General features: G+C 49.7%; 1 protein-coding gene across 2 annotated transcripts in view; it reads right to left on the reverse strand.

Annotated features, from left to right (window-relative positions):
* Abcc4 (ATP binding cassette subfamily C member 4 (PEL blood group)) overlaps positions 1 to 27455 on the reverse strand; it is a 204686-nt gene that overhangs the window by 167465 nt on the left and 9766 nt on the right. For both annotated transcript variants that reach the window (XM_075949138.1, XM_075949139.1), the window contains exons 2-3: positions 1612 to 1722; positions 952 to 1072 (exon numbers count right to left, since the gene is read on the reverse strand). In XM_075949138.1, coding sequence (XP_075805253.1) covers positions 952 to 1072; positions 1612 to 1722 — 232 coding nt within the window. The remainder of the gene's footprint in view (positions 1 to 951; positions 1073 to 1611; positions 1723 to 27455) is intronic.

Below are 27455 nucleotides of genomic sequence, written 5' to 3' on the forward strand. Positions count from 1 at the left end.
ACAGCCAAATTTTCAGGATCCCCCTCCAGCAAGCCACTGACCAGCACAGGCCCTGATCTTACTGGACAACCCTGAAGGGTCTCTCAGCTTTCCACCTTCGGCTGATCACTGGTTTCCACTCTGTATGCCAGGCTACCAAAACTCAACTTTAGGCCAGCAATCTCTTCCGAGGCAAGACCAGCCAACTAGAGTGAACGGCACAGAAGGCCACTAGAGTTCAAGCTGGACCATGGCCCAGAGCGGGTCCAGCTCTAGGTGCCTGGGCAGAGGGGAAAGTTGACAGTACCCTTCTCGGGGAGCATTTATCGGATTTAGCACAGGGAGGTTAACAATGACTTGTTGGGCACTGATTATTCCGGGCTTCGGCCCAGGAGCACTTCCTCCAAACCACAGGACATGTCTCCTCAAGCATGATCAAAGATGTCTCTGGATCTCCCACACTGCAGAACGCCGGCATGCGATATGCACCATAGGACACTGTGGCTTCTGGTGACACTGGACCTTAGGCCTTGTGAAAATGTGTTTATTTTGTGTGGATGTGTGTGTCCCTAAGTGCGGTGTATGTGCACTGAGCGCAGGCTGGAGCCCAGGGAAGTGAGAAGATGGTACAGGATCCCGCTGGACTAGACTGGGCAGTGGTTCTGAGCCACTATGTGGGTGCTGGGAACCAAACCCCAGACCTCTGCGAGAGCAGTGAGTGCTCCTAACTGCTGAGTTGTCAGAAAAAACAGTAACATCCATCAGCATCAGCCACTTAAACATCATGGCCCACTCCAAAGACACAACTAACGGAATTCATCATTCTTCTTCCCTGAGCTCAACACACTCCAAAGTTCATCTGGCCTCTCCTCCCTGCTGGTTCCCACTGCCATCCATGAAGATCAACAGTGAGTGTGTCTCCTCCTGGTCCACGCACTCAGAAACAGGGGCCAGGTTAGAGCAAACATTTACCTCAATTAACGTAAAAATTCCCAAAACCAGGTAAGATTTCCAGTAACACTTTATGATCGCCTTGGTTAAGGAAGGCTTCCGTGCATCCTTCTTGGCTCTCAGGACTTCTTTATCCCAGTACCTGCGAAAAGACAGAAGCTGAGTCAAGAATGGTGTGCATGGTCATTGCGCAAAACAGGGAGGTGGCAGGAGGACAGAGAAGTGTTTATGACAGGGTTATTCTGAGATGCGGCACAAACACCAGCTAATTGTCCCGGGGGACCCAGAATGATGGGTGAGGGAGACTTTGCTGCACCAGAAAAATGGGCCTCAAGGGGGAACATCTCAGGGAACAAGTTACCGCCGAGCTTTGCTGGACGACAGCAACCTTGGTAGCCAGAGAAGGCAGGCACTCACTCTGGTGTAAACCTCACCCAGAGACAGATCTCAGGCATGGACAGCCTGTGGAGCAGGCTCCCTTCACTGCCTACCAACACAGGTTTTCATTCCCAGGTCACTAAGTCAGGCCAGCCTGAGAGGAAGCACACCTTGTTGGGAGAAGGAAGCCACAGCAAGGTCTGCAGCAAAAAGCAAGGGACCCGAGAAGGCCAACCCTACTGAAAGCCGCAAGCCGCCAGGCTCTCCTTCCCTCCCCTTCTCTTACTGTTTCACGCCCCTTACCCTTGCAGTTCCTCTCCGAGGTGCTTGGAGCGATCTTCTGGAAGCACTGAGAACATGTCATCTTCCTCCAACCTCCGCGAGTGACCAGTTTTAAACAACGGGTTGAGCCACCTGCCAAAGAGTTAGAAGGATGACGTCCTTAGAAGTACACCTTTGTGTTGAAGAAGTCGCCCACCTCTGGGCAATGTGTCAGCCTCCAGATTTTAAGCATACGAAGGCAGAGAAGTCAAATCTGTACTAATTCACACCATACCCACGTGTATGTGCACACATGCCACATGCATGCTTACACACTGGGAGACCCTGGGGGCAGTGATGGCCCAATCAATGAGAGCACTCTGACACCCGGATAGCCAGAGCTTCACTTCTTAATAACATTGCCCTTATAGAGACAATGGCGTCTTAAAAACGGCTGATTACCAGGGCAGAAAAGGTGCTAGGTGGACCACACCCTCTTGTACTGCAATACTGGGAGATGCTCAAGGTACCATGAAGATAGGGCCAAGAACAGAAAAGGTTGACAGAGGAGTCCCACTGGACAAATCTGGGAAGGATTGGGAATCCAAATCAGGAAGATTGGTAGTGCATTGTAACCAGTGAACAACAAAAGAATCCAGATTCCTCACTGAGGCAGAAGAGGAAAGCTCCTACACAGACCACACAATACAGTTAGTCAGAAAACACCAGTAGAGACTGGGGGTGTCGTCCAGTAGTAGAGTGCACTGGGCCCTAAAATCAACCCTCAGTACACCCTCTTCCCCACAAAGGAAAAGAAAATTGCCAAGAGAACCTAAGGGGTTTCAGCAGTACTGAGACCTCAGCAGCTCTGGGAAGCAAGGTGTGAAGTGCTCAGGACACTCCAAAGGCACAGAGCTTTGACTGGGAGCTGTGACAGCTCCCCAGGACTGTGGCAAACAATGCAAGGGCTCCTAAAGGTAAATCTGGGTCTCTAGAACGTTCCAATGCTTCGCCTTGTCCACCCTAGGGATCCTGAGTGACACCAGGAGAAGGAGAAGCCAATGGGGTCACCTCTTTCTCACCACCCTTCCCAGGGAGCACCTGTCACCCTGCCTACCCGGGCTCCACGTAGGTGGGCTTCCCAGACACCACTGAAAGGCCATCCACAGGCCTGAGCCCTTTCTTCCAGTAGAACATCTGGAATTTCCCAGTTAGTACTTCCGAGTGGAATTCATTAGCATGTTTTCAGGCTTAAAGACTTGTGATGGTTTGTGGTGGGGTTGTTTTGTTTTGAATCAGCAGGAAAAGGCAGTCTGAGAAGACAGACTAGCTAAGAAAGGCTCAGGTATGGAGAAGTTATCAGGTAACTACTCAGCTGTACAGGACCTGAGTTCAAACCCAAGAACCAACCCCTTGAAAAGGACAAAGGAGGAAGCAGGAAAGAAACACTGATGACCACGTTCAAAGAGACTGAGCAGTAAACAGCATTTGTAGCGTACGCGGGAACATTACAGAGAGGGATGTAATATTAAATTAAGAAATACGAACTCAAAGGACTCCAAGTTCCCTTTAGAAGATGCCATAGATGGATCCTCCCAGGCTCTCTCACTATCCAAATCTCAGAAAACCCAGCCGAGACACATGGTTTCCTTTGCTGCCAGACAAGTATACTGAGATAAGAAACTATCTTTGATCATCTGTGTAATAAATTATATATGTGGGGGCTGGAGAGATGGAGGGCTCAGTGGTTAAGAGTACTGACTGCTCTTCCAAAGGATCTGGGTTCAATTCCCAGCACCCACATGGCAGCTCACAACTTTCTGTGAAGATCCAGTTGCAGGGGATCTGACACCTTCACAGCAATGTACATTAAATAAACCATAAAAAATATTTAAAAAAAATAAAAATAAATAAATTATATATGGTCGCATGTCACATCATGACCTTCTGATGAACAATAACGGATTATACTATGGTAATCCCTAAAATATTATAAGGCCAAGTGACATCACGAGCCGTCTTAATTTGTGTGAGCACAGGCAAGGTTAGCCGAGTGACAAAGCCACCCAGGGACAACTGCTCAGAATACGTCTCTTTGGTTAAGCCACGAATGATCACACATGGAGACCCAGGTAAACAGATGCCTTCATTCTAACTTATCCCTGAGGGAACTGCATTTCATCCTTGCCCAACACAAAGACCCCAACTCCTTCAGAGCAGCAAGCACCCCCATGTGACTCACAGCACCTGTGAGATGGGAGCACAGGAGCGACAGCTACTGAATGGGTGAGATGGTGTCTAACACAGAGGGTCAGGTCGCCATGAGCAGAGACCCACAGTGTGACTTTGGGAAGTAAATCTATCGTACCATGCTGAAGCGCAAACACACACTCATACACAGAGACATACACACACACACACACACAGAGATACACACTCATACACAGAGACATACACACACACAGAGATACACACTCACAGATACACATAGACACACACTCATACATAGAGACATACACAGACACACACTCATACACAGAGACATACACACACACACACAGAGATACACACTCAGACACAGATACATACACACACACAGAGATACACACTCAGACACAGATACATACACACACTCATACACAGAGACATACACACACACACACACACACAGATACACACTCATACACAGAGACATACACACACACAGAGATACACACTCAGACACAGATACACACAGACACACACTCATACATAGAGACATACACAGACACACACTCATACACAGAGACATACACACACACAGAGATACACATATACACACAGACACACACACTCATACATAGAGACATACACACACTCATACAGAGACACACACACTCACACAGAGAGATACACATACATTCACACACAGAGAGACACAGACATACAGAGAGGCACACACAGAAACATACACACACACAGATACACACACTCATACACAGAGACACACACAGAGACACACACTCACACACAGAGACACACAGATACACACACTCAATCACAGAGACACACACACATAGACATATACACTCACACAGAGATACACACACACTCTGTGTACACACAGAGACCCTATACGATTTGAGAATGCTGAGGGAAAGTTTCTGCACCACAATAAACCTCTCCCCCGACACAGTAATCCAAATCAGACCAAATTAAACCAAACTAGAAAAAGCCCAGGTTTAATGTAGGAGACAGGGAAGGAAGACCAGAAAACCTAGTGTTTGTACTCAGGGGTACAATTTAAATACCTTGCAGGAGTGGTCTTGAGCATCTCTGGGAGGGGTCATTGTTCTTGGGGTAGAGTCTGGACTGAGGCAACTCCCAGGGGAGGGGGCTTAGGATGAAACTTCCTCCTGAACATTCCAGACTCTATGGATATATGGATGCCAAGGGCTGTGGTGTGGCCTTAACCCAAACATTCCAGACTCTGGGTATGTGGATGCCAGGGTCTGGGGTGACGCTTCCAACCAACCAGTTATCATAAACAAAACAGGGTGACCCGAGGCTGGTCCCACAGGGGGTGGCAGTGGAGGGCTCGTGGCCACGGCGGGTGAGAGACAGATATGCCATGCAGAGAGAGCTTGGGAATAGAGTTTATTTAGTGGGTATTGGAAATGGCATAGAGTAAGGGGTTATGGAGGGAGGGACAAAAGAGAGAGAAAAAGAGAAGGGGGAAGGGAAGGGAGAAGAAAAGAGAGAGAGGCAGCAGAAGAAGGCTCTTTCTCTTGGCACGCTGGTTATCTCCAGCCATGTGTTCCAGTAACGGAAACTTACACAGCCCTAAACCCTGACTTCTAACCTAACATCCTTCAATCCTAACACAACGCTTCAGCCTTTCGCTCATCTGATCCCTCGGTTCCTATGTTTCTGGGGAAATGTCTGAGGAGCCCCCCTTTGCTCTCCGTACCCCACATGGTCTCACCTGGGTAGAAACTAGGTTCTATTAACAGACTTAAATCATGTTCTACCTCTGCAAGCATGAGCTTAGTTCTCAGAATACTGTTTTCCTCTCAATTATTGCAGTTTTAATATTCCTGCAATGGACATAATGGTGTTAAAAATAAATAAACACCTGACTCATACAAGCAACTGCTTATTCCACATCCCCTCCCGTACATCTGATAAGGACCTCAAATTTTGAAATGTCCCCCCAAAAAAATGGTGACCTTCCTCTTGAAACCCTGCCTGTCACATGGCCTCTTCTCCTTTAGTTAACAGATGTCACATGTTTCCTTCTGCCCAGGCTTTGGGAACCCTCACAGCCATCCAACTGTCTCGAAAATCACATGTCCAAGCCACCTGCAAACCTGTCACTTCGACCTGCGGAACTACCACACTGACCACCTGGGAGTCACATCCTTCCCTTAACCCACACTTAAATTTCCCACTCAGGGAACACATTTGAGAGGCTATTACAGTTCACAGTTTTAGAACAATGCTTTCCTTCAAAGCGTGTAAGTGCCGGAAGGCCAGATGACTTCATTTGAAGCCACACAGAACACATTGGACATGCAGAAGGCACAGCTGGGCCCAACACATGAATGGACACTCTGCAAGTCCTTAGTTCTGATTTATTTCCACCTCAGAACCCATTCTCGAGACAGAGACTGCACAGGAGAGGTGTCTGGAGGAGGTGGCTCTCAGCCTGGAACGTACAGGAGGTTCTCGGGAAGAAGGTGACATGAGGAATTTGGTTTCCAGTTGGCCCGTGACTAAATGCTGCCAAGGAGAGGCAAATCGCTAACATCAGCTTCTCCTCTGGCATGCCGGTTAGTTGGCTCTGACTGCATCTGCCCACCCAGTAAGCAACAATATAACCCAACAAAATCCCCCCAAGTTTGCCAGGGCTCCCTCATCACCACGTTCCCAGTGGCCTGGCTTGGAGAGCCCAGCACGCACGATGCCCGCCAGCTCTCCCCACTCTGCTAGAAACTGTACTTCAGTCCTCGCTCAGCGCAGATCTCAGTGGAACCATCCACTGTGTGGAGGGACAGCGAGGACAGGCTGTGCTATCTCAGGGTGGATCACCACTCCACCTCCGTAGACCGGTTCCAAGTCCAAACCACACTAAACCCACAGATGAGACATCTACCAAGTTGACATTGTTCCCCAAACCCTCTGTTGAGGGGTGTGATGGGGCATGCCAGAAAGCCCAGCCCTAGGGAGGGGGTGGCAGAAGGATCTGACATTCAAGGTCATCTTGGGTGTAGCTAGTTCAAGTCCAACCTGGGCTACCCTGTCACAAAGCAAACAAAGCTCCAAATTCTCCTACTTCCGGGAGGCCTCTTGCCTGGTGTGTGTTGAAATAAACAAGTTCTGTTTCTCTCCCTGGTGTCCAGAGCCCTGCACTCCGTCTATAGCCCCATTCCCCATGAATCCTCACATGCTGTAAGCTTTAGTACAAGGTTGGCTGGCTCAGTTGATTTGTGATGAGGCAGTGCATCATGGTCAGGGTGCGTGGTACCCAAAGATGCTCACTTCGAGGTGGCTGGGAAAGGCATAAAGGCATGTGTCCTATCCAGGGGCTTCAGGACCATCGCGGTTCAAATGTGTCCCCTAGCTTCCCTTTCCTCCCAAGAGGGAATCCACGCTGTTCAGGGCTTCCAAGGCTCTCTTGTCTTATCATCCCCAAAATAACCAGCTCCAAGAACCTGCACTGTGAAGGGACAAACAGATAAATGTCCCCACCTTCTTCAAAAGAACACCTCACAAAGTAAAATGAAGGATCACATGACCCCAGTCTGGCTACCTGAGTTCCATGATTGGGACTGGACAACAGAGCAAGACACCTTTGAACTATTAATGAAAGGGTCATCTGAGAAGCGGGTGGCAATCTCTTACCAGCTCATCTGGGTCACTAATGTGGCAGGACAAGACTAAACTGTCACTAGGATCCCAATTGTGAGATGCTGGCTAGCACTGCCTGTTTGAACCAAACTATTTCCTCCAAATATTCAAACCTGACCTTCCATAAGATGTGACGTAGCTCTTGCTTCCAAGCTCGAAGAGCTGTGAGGGATAGGGAAGAATGGAGAAAAGGAAGAAAGGAGGGAGGGAGGGAGGGAGGGGAACACTCTGCTCAACAATGTGAGCATTTGATGCCATTCTTTGGGATTTGTGCACCGAGATGCACAGGGAAGAATATGTTTTCTTGGGTTGTGGGGATTGGGTCACAAGCGTGCAAATATGTCACTCACATGTGTCTAAATTAAAAAGACCCCTACTACAGGCTCGAGTACATCACTCCATGGGAAATAAACAGCTAGGCATCCAGGCTGAGGTGATGTGTCTTTGCAGTAGCCCCAACCGGCTTTTCTAGTCACAGCAAGTTCCCAGCCTCACAGCCAATCTGGTTGCCAACTTGTGCCAATAACAAGCCTTGATATGCCTGCCTCTATCCCCACCCACTGGGCTTCTACCCTTTCCTTTGTCTTTGGTTAAAATCTTAGTGAGAGTGATGTTTTAGAGTACTCTGTGGTTCACAGCAAAAACTGAGCAACAGGAGAGAACAAACACAGCCTTGCCCACTCTCAAGTCTCAACACCTTCAGAGCTCTCCAGAGCGTTCTCCCTGCTACCACGGATACCCGGCATCAGCACAGCCGCACGGTGCAGCCTTCGTGACTGACTTCAGGATGCCTGAACAGAGGTGTACCCATGTGTATCCACTGCTGTCAAGTGACAAAAGTCATTTTCCCAACCTCAACGTCCTTTCTGTTCAGACTTTTCATCTCTCCTTTACTCCCTACCCTAAACAATTCTGGGTACAGTAAACCAGTACTGTACCCAGAATGCCACAGCGTCAGACGCCTGCAGGGTGGAGCCTTTTCCAAATGGCTTTGTCCATTAGTAGCACACATTTAGACTCCATAGCTCCAGGCCTTTTGTCTTGAGCCTTTCTTGACTGCTCATTCACTTTAACATCCTGGTAGCTCCCAAGTTTGGCAGTCATGAATAAGGCTGCTATACATGCCGACAGGCAGGGTTTTAAACTCATTCAGGTAAAACATGTTCCCTTTTTTAAAGAAAACGCCAGACTATCTTCCATGCATGCCCACCCACAACAAATGTGAGTGTGGGTGGCTTCCTTTCCACCTGACAATACACCTGCTTCAAGTCCCAGCTCCTTCGGGACCCCTGTGACCTCTGGCCTTCCTTGCACTGCAGAAAACCCCCTCCCTTCCTGGAGGCAAGGGGAACAGGTAGCATTCACAGAAATACCAGGCACAGCAAACATGTTGGCATGGGTGAGGGAGGGGCTCAGGTGCATACATACATTGGAGAAAGAACAATACGGATGTGGAGACCAGAGACAGCCATGGTGCAACCACAAGCCAGCAATCACTGGTACCAGAAGCTGCAAAGACCACTCAGGAAAATTCTCCCTTGGGGTCTCCAGAGGGAGCTAGGCCTGCTGCCTACGCCTAGAGTAGATTCCTGGTCTCCAGCGCTGTGTAGAATCTCTGTGGTTTTAAACCATCAAGTGTGTGGTCACTTGATATGACAACCTCAGGAAACTGGCCAGAACCCCATTATTTACATCTCCATGAAGGAGGCAAGCGGCACAACAGAAGATGAAGCGGTTTGCCCAGGGCCAAACAGCTCATGTATGATGCACTGCAGCTTCTAATCCACACAGTGGGGACTGAGGGTCCAGCCGGGTGCCTTCTTCCACCAGGAGATGCAGCATTAACCCTTTGGCCAGGGGCCCTGAGGCAGCATTCGCCTCTGGTGCTCTGGCTTTTCCAGGCTATGCTCCTAGCTTTCCCATTCTGCCTCTAGAACATTCTCCAAGTAGGTGGAGAGGGTTCGAAAGGTCAAATCAGAGGGGCTAGAGAAACAGTAGGAGTGGATGGAAAGGAAGTTATGTAACAAAGACTTTGGCTGGCCTTTAACCCTGGTTTCTCTAAGGCTGGGGAATTTCCCAGGTCACAGAGCCCATGGTTTATGCTAACAAGGTGACTCACAGTGGGTCCCCTGGAAAGTTTACTCTGCAGTGGCTACAGACGGAGGCTGTCCCGGAGGCTGTCCCGAAGAGAACAATCACGTAAGGGCAGGCGTGGGCTCTGCCGAGTGCTGTCAGCCCAGCCTGTGGGGCTGAGATGGATCTCGTGACCCACACACATATCAACCATGCCCGCAGAATGAAACCCCAAGACAGTGAAGCTTTTATGAGCTTTCTCGGTTGGCAACATCCAGGGTATCATTATACGCCAATGTGCCGGTAATTATCATGTCCAGAAAGTGGCGTGTCCCAACCCCACGGGATAGGACCAGAAAACTTTGTATCTGGGATCTTCCTAGACCCTGCCCTCTGGGATTCTCCCATTGACTGATTCCAACTTAGAAAAACCATAGTGCTGTGTATAGCCCATGCCTGAGTCGAGGGAGACTCTTATTGAACCCGAACGGAGTCTTGAATTTATAATCAGTGAATCAGACACATGGTGGCTTTGGGGCCCCAATCTTACAGTGGAGTTCTGAGGGGAAAACAGGCTTGAAGCACACAACCATGTAATGTTCTGATCGACTGTGGGAACTGGCGTCTTCTGATCTCGGCTTCTGGTATCCGATACATCAGCTCTCCTTCAGTCTCCCTGTCCCGATGACCTCTGCCCCTCATGGCTTCTCTGTACGCATGGCAGTTAAGTATGAAACCGCAGGTCTCAATGTGAGTGCTGGTACCCACCAGCCCAGCCTGTCCGTGAGCACTTCTGCCCCCACTGAGACGGGGTTTCTGTTTAACAGCTCCGGCTGTCTTGGAATGCTTTGTAGACCAGGCTGGCCTCGAACTCACAGAGACCCGTGAGCCTCTGCCTCCCGAGGGCTGGGATTAAAGGCGTGTGCCACTGCCCAGCTGAAAAGGCCTGTTTTGAAATCTTCCTTCTTCTACTTTGTGGCCATAGTCTCTACCACTCAGATGGGGACCTCAAATTTCAAGCTGCAGGAAAACATCTACGAAGCTCATTAGCTACAAACTCAGATCCCTCCTGTTGTTGGGCTTCTCATTCATGAGAAAGTCACACTGAGGTGGTTGGTTAATCATTGACATCCAACCTGGGCCAGCAAGATGGCTCAGCAAGCAAAGGCACCAGGAGCCAAGCCTGACAACCTGAGTTTAATCCCTGGGACTCACATGGTGGAAGGGGACAACTCCTCCAAGCTGTCCTCAAAGTGCACGCACACATAACGCACACATACATCACACACACACATAACACACACACAGATGATAGATAGATAGATAGATAGATAGATAGATAGATAGATAGATAGATAGAAAAGAATCTAAGCTAAAGATAACCTTTAAGAAACACAGCAGAGACTCTGAGCCCCATAGAAAACTGCCTTTAAAGGTCTTGTAACTGTGAACCCAAGCCTCAGGGCTCCCGGGCCAGTCTGAGGACGCATAAAAAAGCAAGTGAAAGGTAACCTCCTGTCCTAGCTGTGGTAGGTGTCCCAGATAAAGTTCAGAAAGACATTGCCTAGACGAAGCCAGGGACTGAATGAAGATGCACAGACCTCAGCCTCTGATCCCCCCCCCCCATGCCAGCCAGGGCCACCACTGGACGCTGAGGCAGATGTGCCTAAGAGCTGAGCAGCGAGGGAAGTGACGGCCACAGCACAGAAGGTTGAAGAAGGGCCATCAAGGGCTGATGGAGAAAGGCGGGCACCTGTGGGCCAGCATGGACAAAGAAGGCTGGATTCGCAGGTCTAGGACATCCAGACAGCGGAAATACACAGTCAATATGCTCAAATAACTCACGCAAGGAAACGGTCAAATCAGCATCAATTTGGCAGAGTGCTGACCCAGTCAAATTTTTATATACTTTTAAATTAAATTCATTATCAAGTTTAAGTTAATTTTTCCCCATTTAAAACTTTTTTTACTCCAATAAAAAAATGTCCCATGGCTAAGCAATGGGACAGGGTGGTGCATACCTTTAATCTCAGCACTCAGGAAATAGAGTTGGGTGGATCTCTGTGAGTTCAAGGCCAGCCAGGGCTACGTGGTAAGACTCAGGACAGCCAGAACCAGGTACAGAGGTTCTGCCTCATAAATAAATAAACAAACAAACCATACATAATAAATAAATATTGGCGTGGGTGTGAGTTAATGAAGCCTGATCTACCTGATTGTCATATTCAAACCAGTTCGATTTATTTTTATAAAACTACTCTCTCTCCCAAGCTGGCATGTCCTCTCGCCTTAGACCAGCTTAGCCTTTAAAAACTGCTCCACAGAATAAACTGGCCTGCAGTCTCCATCACCTCAGCAGACCCGCACTTTGAAAAGCAACAAAGCACAGGGCGGAGAGGCGGCTCAACCCTTGGAGGGCAAGGCTAAGCTCTCAATGAGAACCATCAGACAAGCAACCCTCACCAGCAGGCAGCGACCAACGTGACGAGACAGCAACACCCTCCAAGTGCTCGGATGAACAGTCAAAGATGTGGGCCACCAAGAGTTTGATGCTGACCGTCAGTGATTTGGGGGGACCGAGGGAGGAAAGTGGGGGATGCAGGGACCCACCCTGGTTCCTCACCCCTGTGGCTGTTATCACAATGTTCACCTGGCAGCAATTCTGGAAGTTCTGTTTGTTCTCTACCACATGAAGGGTTAAAAATGCGAGAGGGGAGTCTGGGGGACCAGTCTGTAAACTGCTTGTTGCACAAGCACAAATGCCTGTGTTTAATTTACACACCCACGTGTGAATGAGTACACTCACACACGCACACACCACACACACGTCCAGATGCCGTATTATGTACCTATAATCCCAGCACTAGGGAAGCAGACAGAAGAAACTGAGGTTTGTGGTCCAGCTCAATTGGCTTGTTCCCCGTTCGGTGAGAGACCCCATCTGCACAGCTAAGGTGTAGAGTAAGTTAGGATGACAACTCCTGTCAGCTTCAGAGCCACATGAGGTGGCAAGTCCTTCTGTATGTGTGTTGCTTTTATTGGTTGATGAATAAAGCTGCTCTGGTCAATGGTTTAGCAGAGTAAACCCAGGTGAAAAATCTGAACAGAGAGAGAGAGTAGGTGAAGTCAAGGAGACACCATATAGCTGCCCAAGAAGAAAGATGCCAGGACATTAGTGGTAAGCCACAGACTCATGGCAATATACAGATTAACAGAAACGTGTTAATTTAAGATGTAAGCGCTAGCTAGAAATATGCCTGAGCTGTGGCCAAGCAATGTTGTAATTAATATAGCTTCTGTGTGATTATTCGGGTCTGGGTGGCCGGGAAATAAAAGCAGAGTCTCCGTTTACACTCACACACACATGTGCACATGTAAACACACACAGACACACAAAGAGACAGACTGACAGTGTGGTGATCTTGGTCCATTGAACAGTGCATGTACAGCCCCAATGAAGTGTTCTCTAGAATTCTTGCACGCATTGCATGACAAGCGTACAGACGCTTGACAAGCCAAGGCTCTGGAGTCTTCCTTTGAAAACCAAAAGCAGTGGACACCACCTTCCACTCCCCACACTTGCAACAAAGTTCACGCACCTCTCCAAGAGAAGAAAAGAATAGGATGAAATGCAGACAAAACGGGCTGGGAGCTGATACGACCATACTCGGAGGAGGCCACTGCGAACTTTGTTAGACTGACCACCCTACCTGTGAATGGACATGTCATCTTCCAACACTGAAAGAGAAGGGAAGGAGGAAAGAGGAAGGAAGACTGGGAGGAAACCCACGTTGTGCGGTCTCCACATTCGGTATGCCATAAGCCTTGAGCTTGCATTGAGGGCAGGAACCCAACGATTAGCACAGGTTTCATCTGCAGAGAGAAATCTAGTTACCGTATTTCCCTCATCCAGAGGGCTACTCTTCCTCCATCTTTTAGCTACTATTGTGCTCTAAGGTAGACAAAACATCGGCGAGCAGAAAGGAAGTGTAAGGAGAACACAGCCTCAACGGCACTCGGCTGTGCGCTCTTTCAGCTGGTTCTCCCAGCCCCGTATTTCCTACCTCACGCTCTGACCTTTGCTGAGTGCCCTCGAGGATAGGTGAGGTGTCAAACCAAGCAACAATTAGACATATACACCATGAGCACAGCTCTACCTTCCCTCTTCTGTCCTCGGAATGAAATGGCAACCAACTTTAACCAGGTAAACAAAACAGAGAGCTGGTTAGGGTCCCCTGGAGGTCTCATGGCCGATTCTGGGTCAGTGCACTGTTGATGGAGCCAAAGACTCCATATTTCTCAGAAAACCCAGACCACAGCCAATCAGTTGGTCTGTGAACCTACATTTTAAGCAGGGAGGTTCAAGGGAGAGCCACCACCCAAGTCTCTCTGAGACTGTCCCATCATAGAATAAACAGAAAAGCACAGGGAGGGGAACTCAACCGGAAAGGGCCAGTTGCCTCTCTTTTTCTCTGGGTCCATGCTGAGTTTAACTTGGGTCTCGGCCTAACGCAAGTCTTCCAGGGCAGCAAGCGGATGAACGCGAGACAGCTGCGTACGGATCACGCTAATGTGCAATCTGATAGGAATTGGCTGCGCTCTATCTAAAACAGTATCTGCCCCCCTGAGTCAGACACGGGACTGTACACAGATCACCAAAGGCCACCACAACCGCAGCACTGCCCAGACTCACGCAGGAAGCAGAGGACAGGAAGGTACACATGCACACTGGCCTTGGGCTCCTACACGGCATCCCCCAGCCCACACACAAACACACACCAGCAGGGCGGTTTTAGAGCAGAAAGCTACACAGAGGTTGTTTATCCTTGCAGGTCACAACTCCGTTACAACGAGAGATTATTAGTCTACAAATCCTCAACAAATATTTGAATCACTTTAGCCCTTGGCATATGAATAGTCAGTCAGTGTTTATTAATATGACCATTTGTCCAAAGGGATCAGTAAGCAGAAAAGAAGAAATTCGAATAGCTCTCGCGGGTACCTGGAGAAGCTCTGTTTTAGACTGGAGCCTTCTAGGCTACTCAACTTTATGTTCCTATTTATGTAACGGGCATTGGTCCTAATAGAAGCAGGGTACACTGTGTGACATGACATCACACACTGGAGGAAGGGAGCAGGGTTTCCATGTCCTCCAAGTCACCGGCAGCTTAAATCGGGTTGACCTCAATCCAGGAAGATTCTCCAAACCAAGAATGCTGTTTGAATGCCTCTAGCTACCAACTTCCAGAGAAATGAGCTGCAGTCAGTAAAAATCTAAATTAGCAAATCTATGCGAGCATGTCTCAAGTATCTGAGATAAGTCTTTGGGGAAAACGTTCCAGGCCAGCGGCTGAACAATTAACTGCTTTGGGTACAATGGACTTATAATAATCAATGGTTTAAGGGTAAAATATACTTACAACATTCCCAGGTAATGTTACCTGTTCTTCTCAGGCATCTTAAGAACAACTTTCACAGGGCTGGGGTGGGAGGGAGCTTTCAAGCACACTCTTTTTCAATGACAAGTTTCAAGTCAACATGAAATCTAATCCAGTCTTTCACTGGGGGACCAAGATCCCTGAGGAGACTAATTATGTTTGACAGTTTTTGTTTTTTCCAAACCTTCCAGCATACAGGAGGCATGTGCCTAGCTGTCTTGGGGTTTTCACTGCTGTGAAGGGACCCATGACTATGGCAACTCTTTTAAGGAAAACATTGGGGTGACAGGTGACAGTTTCAGGGGTTCGGTCCCTTATCATCATGACGGGGAGCATCACGGGAGTGGCATTCAGGCAGACGTGGTACTGCAGCTGTAGCTGAGAGTCCTACATCTTGTAGGCAACAGGAAGTCAACTGAGACACGGGGCAGTAGCTTGAGCATAGGAAACCCCAAAGCCTGCCCCACAGTGACAGGCTTCCTCTAACAAGGTCACACCCACTTCAACAAAGCCACGCCTCCCAATAGTACCACTCTCTATGAGCTTACGGGGGGCCAAATACATTCAAACTACCATACTCGTCAACCTAAACTCTTGCTACTTAAAGCCAAAGCACAGTCTCCAAATGGTATCCCTGGCTCTCGCTTCCATCCAGGTATGACTTCAGGCTCACCTGGTAGACTCGGGTTGTGCCATCAAAGCCCTACAGAGATGAGAGGCACAGAGACCCTGCGGCAGCCATCTGGTGCATTTGCTTCCACTACATGGGAGTCAGTGCTGACTGAGAACCACGGGCTCTCCCTCCTCTTCCTCCCAGTTTCAGGTGAATCCCAAGACCAGCTCCAGCTCCATATTTTTGCCCAAGCAACTTTCTCCTCTGCCTGGGCATCAGTATGCCTCTCAACCAGAATGCAGCAGGGGGACTCTGTACAGAGACTTTATTCCATTTAATATCCCTGTTTTCTGTGCGCCATGATGTCCTAATATCTTAAATCTTTGAGCTGGGAAGAGACTGGCCGCAATAGAGCTAGCCAACTCCTAGAGATCGTGAAGGTCCAATGGGAACATGACTTTGATGTGCACAACCCCCAAAGATGCAGAACCAGACCACATCCACATGGCACCCCAGGAAGTGGTCTCCTCTATGTGGATTACCCCAGGGCCAGCTACTAGACAAATAGGGGGCTCTCCCAATTGTTTATAGAATAATTCAACTAAATCCTAAACTGCTTACCTTGCCTTCTATCATGCCCCAATACTGAACCAGCAGCACCGTGTAGACACTCCCGTGGCTCCTCCCTTTCTGGTGACGACCAGGTGGTACGGCATTACGTAATGGCTAGTGCCTCTAAACCCACAAGAGTGAAGACAGTGTCTGCTGGACCTCTCCTCCATCTCCTCTTACGGGCTCATAGTGGTCTGGATGAGAATGGCCCCCCTAGGCTCATAGAGTCGCCTGTGTGGTGTCCAGCTCAAGGAACTCATGGGAGGGCTTAGGAGCTGTAGACTTGGAGAAAGTGTGTCACTAGGAGTGGGCTCGGAGGCTTCAAAAGCCCTTGCCAGCCCAGGTAGTTCTTTCTGCCTCATGCTTGATCCTCATGGGTTCAAGGTAAAGAGCTCTCAGTGACAGAGACAGTGCTACACCTGTCCCCATGCTCCCCACCCATGGTGGTCATGAACTCCAAATAAACTCCATAGGGCCCCCCCACAGCAGCAGGGAAGTAAGTAAGAGACCTGACTGGAGGGTCAGCCACGTAAGAGAGCACAGGACAACTAGGTCTGCTTGCAGGGCTAGGAAATGAAACCCAGAGCCTGGCACGTGCAGGAGAAGCAGCCCCCCCCCCATCCTGCCAGACTTCCCTTCTAATGTTTAAGGGCCTGCAAGAACATTTTTGACTCAGAAACTTTGGCCCCTAGCCTAAGCCACCATATAATTCAGAATTATTTCTTGGCGAACGGCATAAAGCCTAGAGAAGACACGTACTTGTTTCTGTATGCTGTGGTTTCTGTAAGTAAGAAGCATTGCTGTTAATGTAGTTGTCCCGAATTTTCGCAATGTCACCACCCTGCACTCCGAGGAGACGAGACAAATGGCTAAATCAATAAGCGAAGATCTGAGTTTGAATTCTGATAACTACCTATGAGGTGATAGCTGAGCTTGCTTAAGCTTCCCGGGCAGAATTCAGCCACCCTCTCCCGCTCTGCAACAAAACTGACGGCAGTGACCCAACACTCCACAGCCGCCATGTTCGCTTAGAACGTGAGACCGATTTGGCCGCAAATTCGTGGCATTCACGCACACTACCTCTCCAGCCTAGGCCCGTGCAGAGCTGCAGCCCTGACTCCAGACCTGCAGTGAACCCTTAGCGTAGTATTGAGACCCCAGTGACAAGAGCGGTTCAAAACAGCAACACCCATTTACAGCCCTCCTAACCCTACCTATTATTCACTCTTAAAGGGGAAGGGCTGCAAACTGCCGGCTTTCCTAGGTGCGGAGGCAGAATGAAAGATCCCAGCTGAGCCAGTTCAAGCTCTGAAGCTTTGCGGCTGTGGCAAACACACCAACCCTCAGCCGGAATAGCTGCAGATTCAGAGAACAAAACCTCCTTTGACAAGTCCCCCTGGGCAGTCTACTAAAGAGCCTGTAAGGTAGGAAATAAAGAAGAAAAAGAAAACTCCGCAATGAATTTCAGGACATTTTCTGAAATGGCTTTCATTAAATTAACAACGGCAATCCCATCTCTGATTTCAATGAAAACTATTCCGTGGAACCACAACAGGTCACGGAGGCGGAAACCTACAGCAACTGAAACAGACACAAACAGGGTCTGGGAATCACTGGGGTCACGTGGTAGAGGAGACCCTGGACTGTCGCGCCCAGGCCAGCTTGCTTTGTCCCCACCATATAAGCACCAACCCCCGGATTTAATGCCAACTCCATGCTAATCCAGAGGGAACGCTAGCCCGGTTTTCTGGCCCACAGGAGTGGGCTGGTATATTAAAGGCTATTGGCTGACGGAGCAGAATGTGCTCCACTCCCACAGCACAGGGGCACCTGTGTCTCACTGGATAGAAAAGAGAAGGAGGACGTGGAAAGAGGCCCCCTCCTAACTCTCAGCTCTGTAATCCATAGTACCTCCTCCTCTGAGTCCCTCCAAGTTGGCCAAAGTCACCTTCCTGACCCCTCTGGGAGGGCCCTCAGCTGTCCCACGGCACAGCACACGATAACATCTTTACTAACAAACAAGTAACTCCGTGACTCTGTCTTCACCAGGAATCTGAAGCCAGGGCCCACACAAAGCTGGAATCATAACAACGTCATCCACAGTAATGACCGCAGCATTCACTGTGCAAAAGGCTCCTTCCAAAGGAGTTATAACTTTAAAAATGCTGCGAAGAGAAGCCACGCCACACAAGGCTCACATGGGAGGTTTGTTGGAAGAGGAGAGAAAGGGAGACTGAGAAGGGGGCAGAGAGGGGGCAAAGACCGGTCCCTAGAGCAAGAGGGACAGAAAAGAAAGGGAGAGAAGGAGAGAGAAAGAGAAGGGGAGAAAGGGGGAGAGAGAGAGAGAAAGAGAGAGAGAGAGAGAGAGAGAGAGAGAGAGAGAGAGAGAGAGAGAGAGAGAGAGAGAGAGAGAGAGGCCGCAGGTGGGCAAGGCCCAGTTTTTCAAAGGGAAGGAGGCGAACATGCACAGGAGGGGCTCTTAGTGGCTGCAGTTGAGGACGATCCTCAGACCACTGATGCAGTCTGTGTGGCTCACATTCCGGGATACTGAGACGGCCCCACTCACAAGACAGGTTCTGAAACACAGTTAACAGTCCTGCAGTAAACCAACAGAGAGTCCCAAGATGGGAGCCAACTAGCTTAGGCAGCACAGGGGGGCAGAAGCCCCGAGGTCCATGAGCTCTCAGGAAGTCCTTTACCAAACCCTGCGCTACAGTGCTGGGCAGAGATATTAACCTGTCCCAGAGAAGAAAGTGAGGAGCTGGGTCCCGCAGGGAAACATCAAACACGGCGTTCCTCCTCTTCCATACATACTGGCGTGATGAATATGCAATTGAGTTAAACATACTACTTCAGGGTAGTTAGAGAGACGGCTCAGCTGTGAAGAGTACTGGCTGCTTGTCTAGAAGGCTAGAGATCGATTCCCAGCAACCCCCTGGCAGACACAGGGCCACTACTCCCGTTCCAAGGGACCTCAGACCTTCTGGCCTCTGCAAGCAATGCACATGTCACAGGTGGAACACAGACAGACATGCAGACAAAACCCAAAAGGACACAGTCAGGTGACAACAGACAGGTGACTCCAAAGGACAGCCAGGTGATTCCACTAGCCAAGAACATGGAGACTCCTGTGATCCCAGAGGCCTCCCCAGCCTCTCTGGACGTCTCTGAGGCTTGGACACTTAGCGACTGATTCCCCTGACTCTGCGGTTCTGTCTGCCATGGTCAAACTGCCTCAGGTCTCTAGAGCCGGCTGCTTGTTTCTAGCCAGTGGCTGTGCTCTGGTTAGAAGGGTCTCCAGGAGACAGGTGTGGCCTCCATCAACTAGACCAGGAAGAGGTGTCCTAGGTACCTGTCAACCCACCCCCATGTTCTACTGACCCTCAGGACTGATTCGGGCATCCAGTATGTGGTCATGTGCTAGAGTTCAAAAGTTTGACCCACTCCAAGGACAAGCGATGGGTGACCAAGGACAGCAGGGGCAAAGACCACGAACTCCCCTTTGCAGCTGCTGCAGACACTGTCCTCCACAGACAGCAAAGGTTATTATAGTTCATTTCAGAGGATGAAATGTAAAATATAGTTCAAATGGAAAGAGCAATGAGCTGCCACTAAGTGTTAATCTGGGTAAAGCTTATCAAATATTTACACGATCCTGTCCACACTAAGGATTTAAACCCCAAAAGACAAGGAACACCCAGATGTACCCAGACCACTGGGTGTATGAAAAGAAGGGTTTTAGAAAGACTTAAAGCTGGCCACCGTGGTGCACACCTCTAACCCCAGCTTTTGGGAGGTGAAGGCAGAAAGATCAGTTCAAAGCCAGGGTCAGTAAGCCTCAGCTCAAGGTCAGCCAGGAAGACCTTGTGAGGGGGGTGGGGGAGAAGCAGAGGTGAGCCCTAGCCTCAGGTAACTAGAGAGTCCTGTGTTAGGCTGATTTCACGGTAAATCTGGGTAGGCTTGTCTTCCTCCTTTGTGGGTAGGGAGCCTGGGAGAGAAGCTGCCCCAGGAAGTACTTCCTTTAAAATAAAAGGATGAGTAAGTGCTTGGAGGGTGGCTCAGTGGTGGGGCACTCGCTAGCATGCTAAAGCCACAGGTTTAACCCCTAGTGCCACACACACACACACACACACACACACATGCACCCACATACATGCACTCACACGCACACACACACACACACATGCACCCACATACATGCACTCACACGCACACACATGCATTCACATGCACACACACTCACACACACACATACAAGCATGCTAAAGCCATAGGTTTAATCCCTAGTACCACACACATGAGGACATATACAAACACATGCATGCACACATACAAGCATGCCAAAGCCATAGGTTTAATCCCTAGTACACCCCCACACACACACATACACATGAATACCACATGGGTAGTCCACCAACCAATGGGAGACTAGGTACACAAAGCACTGACCCTTTTCCCTTTCATCAAACAGAAGGAATTGACAACACTTGAGAAACTGAGTTTGGTCTGAACTTAAAGAGCAGACTGTTAAGCCCAGTCATTGTGGTGCGAATGCTATAGGAGCTGCACTTTGCGGGGGACTTAGAGCAGGAAAGCTCATTTGCAGGCAGTGAACCACCACACACCCCAGGAAGCCTCTCCCTGGTGGTGCAGACTGTGCACAAAGCCCACGCGGGACTTCTTGCCTTTGGTGATGGAAACTAGACAGCCCCGCCCCTTCCTCTTATTCATGCTACAGCTTTTGACAACCTAAGCCCTCTGCGCCCCAGCATCCTCAGCCGGGGACAGAATATGACTGCTCGGCTGCCGGATGCCCGTGGCAAACTGCTAACCAGCTTCTGGACGGCCCTCTCCCTTGTCTTAGGAAGGCTGCCTAAGGTCAGGAACCTGTCCAGGTCACAAGGCTAAGACTAGTGTTGTGGGGTGTTTGCACCCTGCATGAAGATATATTGCTCTAAGTGGCTTAATAAAGAGCTGAATGGCCAATAGTTAGGCAGGAGGTACAGGCGGGACTTGTGGCGAGAGAAAGGAATCGAGGAGCAAGGAGACACCAGGGGACACGGAGAGGAAACAGGAGGTTGCAAGGTGGAAGAGAGGTGACATCACATGATAGAACATAGATTAATATAAATGGGTTCATTTAAGTTGTAAGAGCTAGTTAGGAACAAGCTTAAGCTACAGACGGAACTTCCATAATTAATAAAGTCTCCATGCCGTCATTTGTAAGCTGGTGGCCAACGAACGCATGTTACAGTAGAGTAGAAGAAGGGTATGATGGCCCCAATAGTCAATCCCAGGCACCCACACTGGGCATGGGATTTCGTGGGCACTGGTAAATGGAGCCAATCTGCTGGGCCTGAGGGAAGAAAACTATGTGAGAAGAGACAGGAGAAGCTTCTGGCCAAGGAGGCCTAGGGAAGTAATGCCCAGAGAGGAAGTCTGGGCTCACACTTGCCAGCTGCCATCGCCAGAAACTGGGAAGCTGCAGGACCCAGGGCCAGGCTGTTTCTGGCCTAAGTCTCTGTGTTACTGTCCAGGAAGGTCACCGCAGTCACCGCCCTTGCTACCGGGATCCTTTAAAGTTCCTATTCAAGTTTAGCTCCTCTTTCCTTGAAATGCTTACCAAGAAATGGATCTAACTAGCTGGGAGGAGGTAGCATGCGTCTTTAATCCCACCACTCGGGAAGCAGAGGCAGAGGCAGAGGCAGGTGGACCTCTGTGAGTTCAAGGCCAGCCTGGTCTACAGAGAGAGAGTCCTGGGACAGCCAGGGCTACACAGAGAAACCCTGTCTCGAAAACAAAGAAAAGAAAAGAAAAGAAAAGAAAAGAAAAGAAAAGAAAAGAAAAGAAAAGAAAAGAAAAGAAAAGAAACCATCTAAATAAATACTAGAGTCGGGAGACAGGAAAGAGCAGCAGACAACCGTTTGTTTTTCTGTGAGACTGTAAATGAGCCACACCTGGCAGCTTTCCATAGGGAATCAGAATGGCTTCAGGGCCATCAGAGTTCAACGGGACCATCAAACAATCCTACTGGCAGCCTTTCCCATGGCCCGTTAATGTTCAGTTGTAGTTACCACTTAACTCTTTTTGTTTGCCCTAAAAAAAAAAAAAAATCAGTTCCCAGAAATCATAGGCTATTAATTCCCTCTCTAATGTCCCCAAGCTAGCTGCTCTGTGGGATCCCTTCCGGCTGCACCTTATCCTTCCTGGAAGGGACTTTCAGCAAATGTGCCTCCTCCTCCTCCCAAGGAGAAGCCCTCAGAAGCCCCAAGAATGTGGTAGCTTCGTGGAATTCCCCTTCAAAATCCACCTCAGAGGGAAGAAGAGAGATCCTCTTTTGGCTTAATCCTTGGGGCTAATCTTCCCTTTAGAAAACTTTAAGGAAAAACAAGTACTGGGTTATATTTAAAAGCGAAGAGAGAGGGCTTGGAGTCTGCCAAAGAGAACAATGGAGCCATCTCACCACTGCTAATACAGATACCCCAAGGACTTGTCTGAAGTTCACGCCCCCACCGCACCCCCAAGTAAAACAGCCCAGGACATTTGAATGTGAAAGAGAAAGTTCAGAGTGTGAGTCTGTGCAAACACAAATGCTTACTCTGGAAAACCTTACACCAGAGACACACCGCACCCGGTGCTGGGGGGACACCAACAATAACAGTGTGCAGCCTTCACGAGCTATAATTTACTCAGAACACTGGACTGCTCGTCCAGGGACAGAACATGCTCTCCTTTCCTGCCTCCATTCTCAAGGGTTTATGGGAATTGGTTCCACATCCCAAGATATTTTGGAATTAAAGTGAGCTCTCCTGAACTCTGAAGGGAAAGTGGGAAGGAGCTGGGTAAGCAGCCACAGGTGAGGGCAATCCCAGACAAGCTCAGTCTCACAGAGGGCAGGATGGAACAACAGAGCTGACTAACAGGGGACACTGCATACAGCCCTGGCTTCTAGCAGGCATATGGTCCCATTCATCTGCCCAGACTGCAAACAAAGACGAAAGTTACTCTCCCTCCCAGCTGTAGACACTGGAAGAGCAAGACAAGAGTTGGCTTCTTCCGAAGCCTCTGCTTCCCACCAGACACTGTTCCTCCCTATGTCTCTACGAGATCCACTCCCTGCATCTCGGCATCCAGAGACCTTGGACACGTACCTTGTGCACGCCAGGAGGAAATCTGGACACTACTCTTTCTGGGCTAAAGTTTATCCCATTCCGCCAATTCGTTCATTACCTATTTAGAGACCTTGGCTCTAAGGACAATCACAGTCTACGATACTAGGGGCCAGACTTTCAACATGTGGAATTGGGAGTCCCCAGTTCCACAGAATAACAAACAGCAGGAGAGGCAGGGTCAGATTGGGAGGGGGTGAGGGGTCACAACAGACTCTATGGATCTAAGATCTGTAACTGAGAGCTGGGAAAGACTCAGGGTGGGCAGGGGGCTTCAGGAGTGGAGACTCAGCACGGTGGTCTTGGTGTGCTCAGAAGTGGGGCTGTGGCTTATTGGGGGTTCCCTAAATCAGCGAAAGACGTCTTCACCAGGACTGGTGGCTTTGTTGTCTAATAAACAGCAGCGAGAATACCCATGTGTTGTCACTGTGAAAGAGAATCTTGTCACCTGAAAGCTTCACCTGCTGGCGTGTGCACGCATCAGGTCCTCATCTTAACATGTTAGCATGTGTACACATCAAGCCCTTGTCATACATGTCACCGGGTCTGCGTGGGACACAGAAAGAGAATACGGACATCTGGTTCGTTATATAAAACTTTAAACACCGTGTGTGTGCGTGTGTGTCTATGTGTATGTGTGTGTGTGACTCAGCCAAATGTTTATTTAATGAGTATCTGTGAGTTGGTTGCAGCAGGTCGTGACTCAATTGGACCAAGAAAGCAGAGGTACACTCAATGCCACCACAGAGGGCAAGCCTTCAACATTCTTAGTTAAGCAGGGAGAGGAAGGGGGTGAAGGATGAGGGAGTGAGATCAAGGCAGGGGATGAAGGAAAACATGAATTGATTTCTGTGGTTGGGGATGGGTGTCAGCAGATAGTCTTCAGGAGTCAGTTCTGTCTCCCCAGTTGGTGGGCCTAGGAAGGTGTGGGTGTTTGGTTTTGTTTGGAGACCAGATCTGACGCAGCCCAGGATAGCCTGAATTCCTGACCTTCCAACTGCTGGGACCAATCACAAGCATGAGCCACACCCATGACGGTGAATTCTTGAGAATGGGATTAAAGCTCTAAAGCACAGCCTATGGTGGCTTCTCAAATTCCAGGTCCACAGCACTCACCTGGAAGATCACGGGAGACCGGGGTCCCGTTCCCTGAGCTCACCCACAGGGCTGTTAGACAGAGACCGCCAGAGACCAGGGTCCCATTCCCTGAGCTCACCCACAGGGCTGTTAGACTGACAACCGGTGTCTGAAGCTCTTTGAGAACCACTGTCCTGGTTCTACACCTCCCAGGCCAATAGCCCTAGTGACCTGGGCCACAGCACAGATTGCAGTGGGGGAGCATCAACTCTGAAAGAGACTCTCTGACCACGTCTCCCTAAGGACAAGGGGCTTCTCACCAGCAATAACCACAGCCAGGTCTTCATACACCCCCTAAGAGGCTCCATCCTCTCCAGAGGCAGGGGGTTCTTTCCAGGCGGAACCTAAGGAGAGCCCATAACCCACCCACTATTCGTGGTTAACCTTCCTCGGCTATCTCTAGCTCTCACCGGGAGCAAGCTTTCCACTCTTTCCCTCCACTCCTGTCCTGGTTTCTTCCATGACACCAGCAGGTGTCACATATCTGTCACACATCTTATGCTGACGAATAGCAGACTAGATGAAGCCTCGCAATCTCTGGGTCTGGAGAGCTCGGGTCCTGCTCTGCTACCGTTTAGCTGTGACCCTGGTCAAAAGGTCTTAACATTTCTACAGCTGTAAACATGAACGTATGATTAGTCTCCCAAGGTGAAGCAGCTGAGCCAGCGCAGCCCCAGGCTGGCAGCACAGATGGCAAACTCACCCTGCTGCAACAAGTGCTGGGGGGACAGGGGCTGTTAAAGTGCTATCTCAGCAGCCCCGGTGGAAGGCTGAACTAGTTTAAATGCGTACAGCACACTATGGAGGCTGCACAGGGGCTTGCCATACATGCCCAGGGATAGCCCTGGGGTAGCCCAGGCTGCCTTTGCACAGGGAAAGCAGCCTCACATTCCCAATACTGACCTGAGAGGGAAGGGCAGAGAGAGCTACAACCATTAGCGTCTAGACCAGGTCTTCAGAAAAATCAGACTTCCGATAATAATTGGTCTCTCTGCCGGGCAGTGGTGGAGCACGCCTTTAATCCCAGCACTTGGGAGGCAGAGGCAGGCGGATCTCTGTGAGTTCGAGACCAGCCTGGTCTACAAGAGCTAGTTCCAGGACAGGCTCCAAAGCCACAGAGAAACCCTGTCTTGAAAAACCAAAAAAAAAAAAATAATAATAATAATAATTGGTCTCTCTTATCCTAGCAATGAGCATCGTCCCTTCCGCGGGTGTCACGGTGGGAGGTGCAATCACGATGGCTTGGAAGGGCACAGATTTGGCCCGGCACAGCGATGGCCGCAAGGGCAGGAGCAGAGCCTCCAAGGCACAGACAGTTGCCCAGCTTCCCTGCCTCTCTGGCAGACACTCCAGTATACTGCACCCAAGGGTGTGGACTCAAGAGAGTTCTTTTTGTCTCCCCCTGGGAAACGCCCTTAGGATGGACCTGAGCTTACTCCAGGCTCATCCTCAGCACTGGCAGAGGCCATGGTGCACCAGGGCAGAGAACGTGGCACCTCAGCTGACTGTGTCACCCTGGAAAATAGCAGTAGCTACCACACCAAAGGTTAGTGATAGGAGTAAAGGAAGTTAAGACTTAAAACGGCTCACCTGCACAATGAAATAAAGAACAAAATCAAATAAAGCTATAAGAAAACAGTAAAGGACGCAGTTTTCAGGGACATGGCTGCATCTAGGCTGTATTTATTGAGGCAACCCTACCCAGGAAGAAAAATACTGCATTGCTTTAGTAGCTTGTTTCTGTTACTCACATGACTAATAGCAACACGGGGTGGGGGGCTGAGGGAAGATTTATTTGGCTTATAGATACAGTCCACCATGGAGAGACGTCAAGGCAGAAGCGAGGTTTGGAAACAATGGAGAAACACTGTTTATGGGTTTCTCGCTTTGGTTTGCTCAGCCACCCTTATACAGCCCAGGCCCACCTGTCAGGGATGCTGCAGGCTACGGTGGACTGGGTCCTGGCTCACAAACCAGCAAGAAAGAAAACACCCCACAGCCAGGCCCCCTGGTCAATCTATGAAGGCTGATGAACCTCAGCGGAGGCTCCCTCCTCCCGGGAGTCGGGGTGACAGCTGATGCCAGCTAGCGACAGTGAACATTCTCCCTCATGAGCGGACCCCAGCTTGACCTCTGTAGGAACCCGCACATATGTGGGATTCAGTGTGGGCAGAGGCCACATAACAGGAAAGAAAACTACGGAAAGGAGGGGGAAAGGCTTTCCTAACGGTCTGGGGAGGGTGAAAGATCACCTGTGACAGAATGTGGAAACGGAACGGCTGCGAACAGAAGACAAGGCCGAGAACAAGGGGTCTGGGAGAGATATGCATGGATAAATATGATAACAGAACCTGTGGTTTCCCATGTCAATTAAAACATAGAAACTCAACAAATAAACAACCAAATTAGGAAGACAAAGATTAAACATAAACAGCCCCTACCAATAGGAGGCGCTACGCGAGGAAAGGCAAACCAACAGCAACCTCCCCAAACCCCCAGCACCTGATACAGCAGGGCCTCACGGCTGACTGAGCAATGCACTGAACGCTGGTTTTCAGTGCATTCTGCCCGCAGGATTTCAGCAGTGGAGGAAGAGGCAGGTACCCCGGACGTGGTGTGTGTGTGTGTGTGTGTGTGTGTGTGTGTGTGTGTGTGTGTGTGTGTGTGTGTGTGTGTGTGTATGGTGTGTGTGACCGACGGGAGAGACGGCAAAGGATGGGCGTGGCCGGGAAACCTCACACTGACCACCAGGCACTACATGTATTAACCAGGAATGCTAAGCGGGGCTTGTGCCACAGAGGGCATGGATGTCATGGAAGATGGTACCCACTCCCGCTCACGGCGGTGGCACTGCTGGACTCCTAAAGATAAGGCCTGAGGTGTCCCGTGTGAGCTGGGACACCCCGTCACAAAACATCTCCAGTAGAGCGGTGGCAATGGACCAAGCCACCTGTC

Source organism: Microtus pennsylvanicus, chromosome 15 (assembly GCF_037038515.1).
Source record: "Microtus pennsylvanicus isolate mMicPen1 chromosome 15, mMicPen1.hap1, whole genome shotgun sequence".
Classification (NCBI taxonomy): Eukaryota; Metazoa; Chordata; class Mammalia; order Rodentia; family Cricetidae; genus Microtus; species Microtus pennsylvanicus.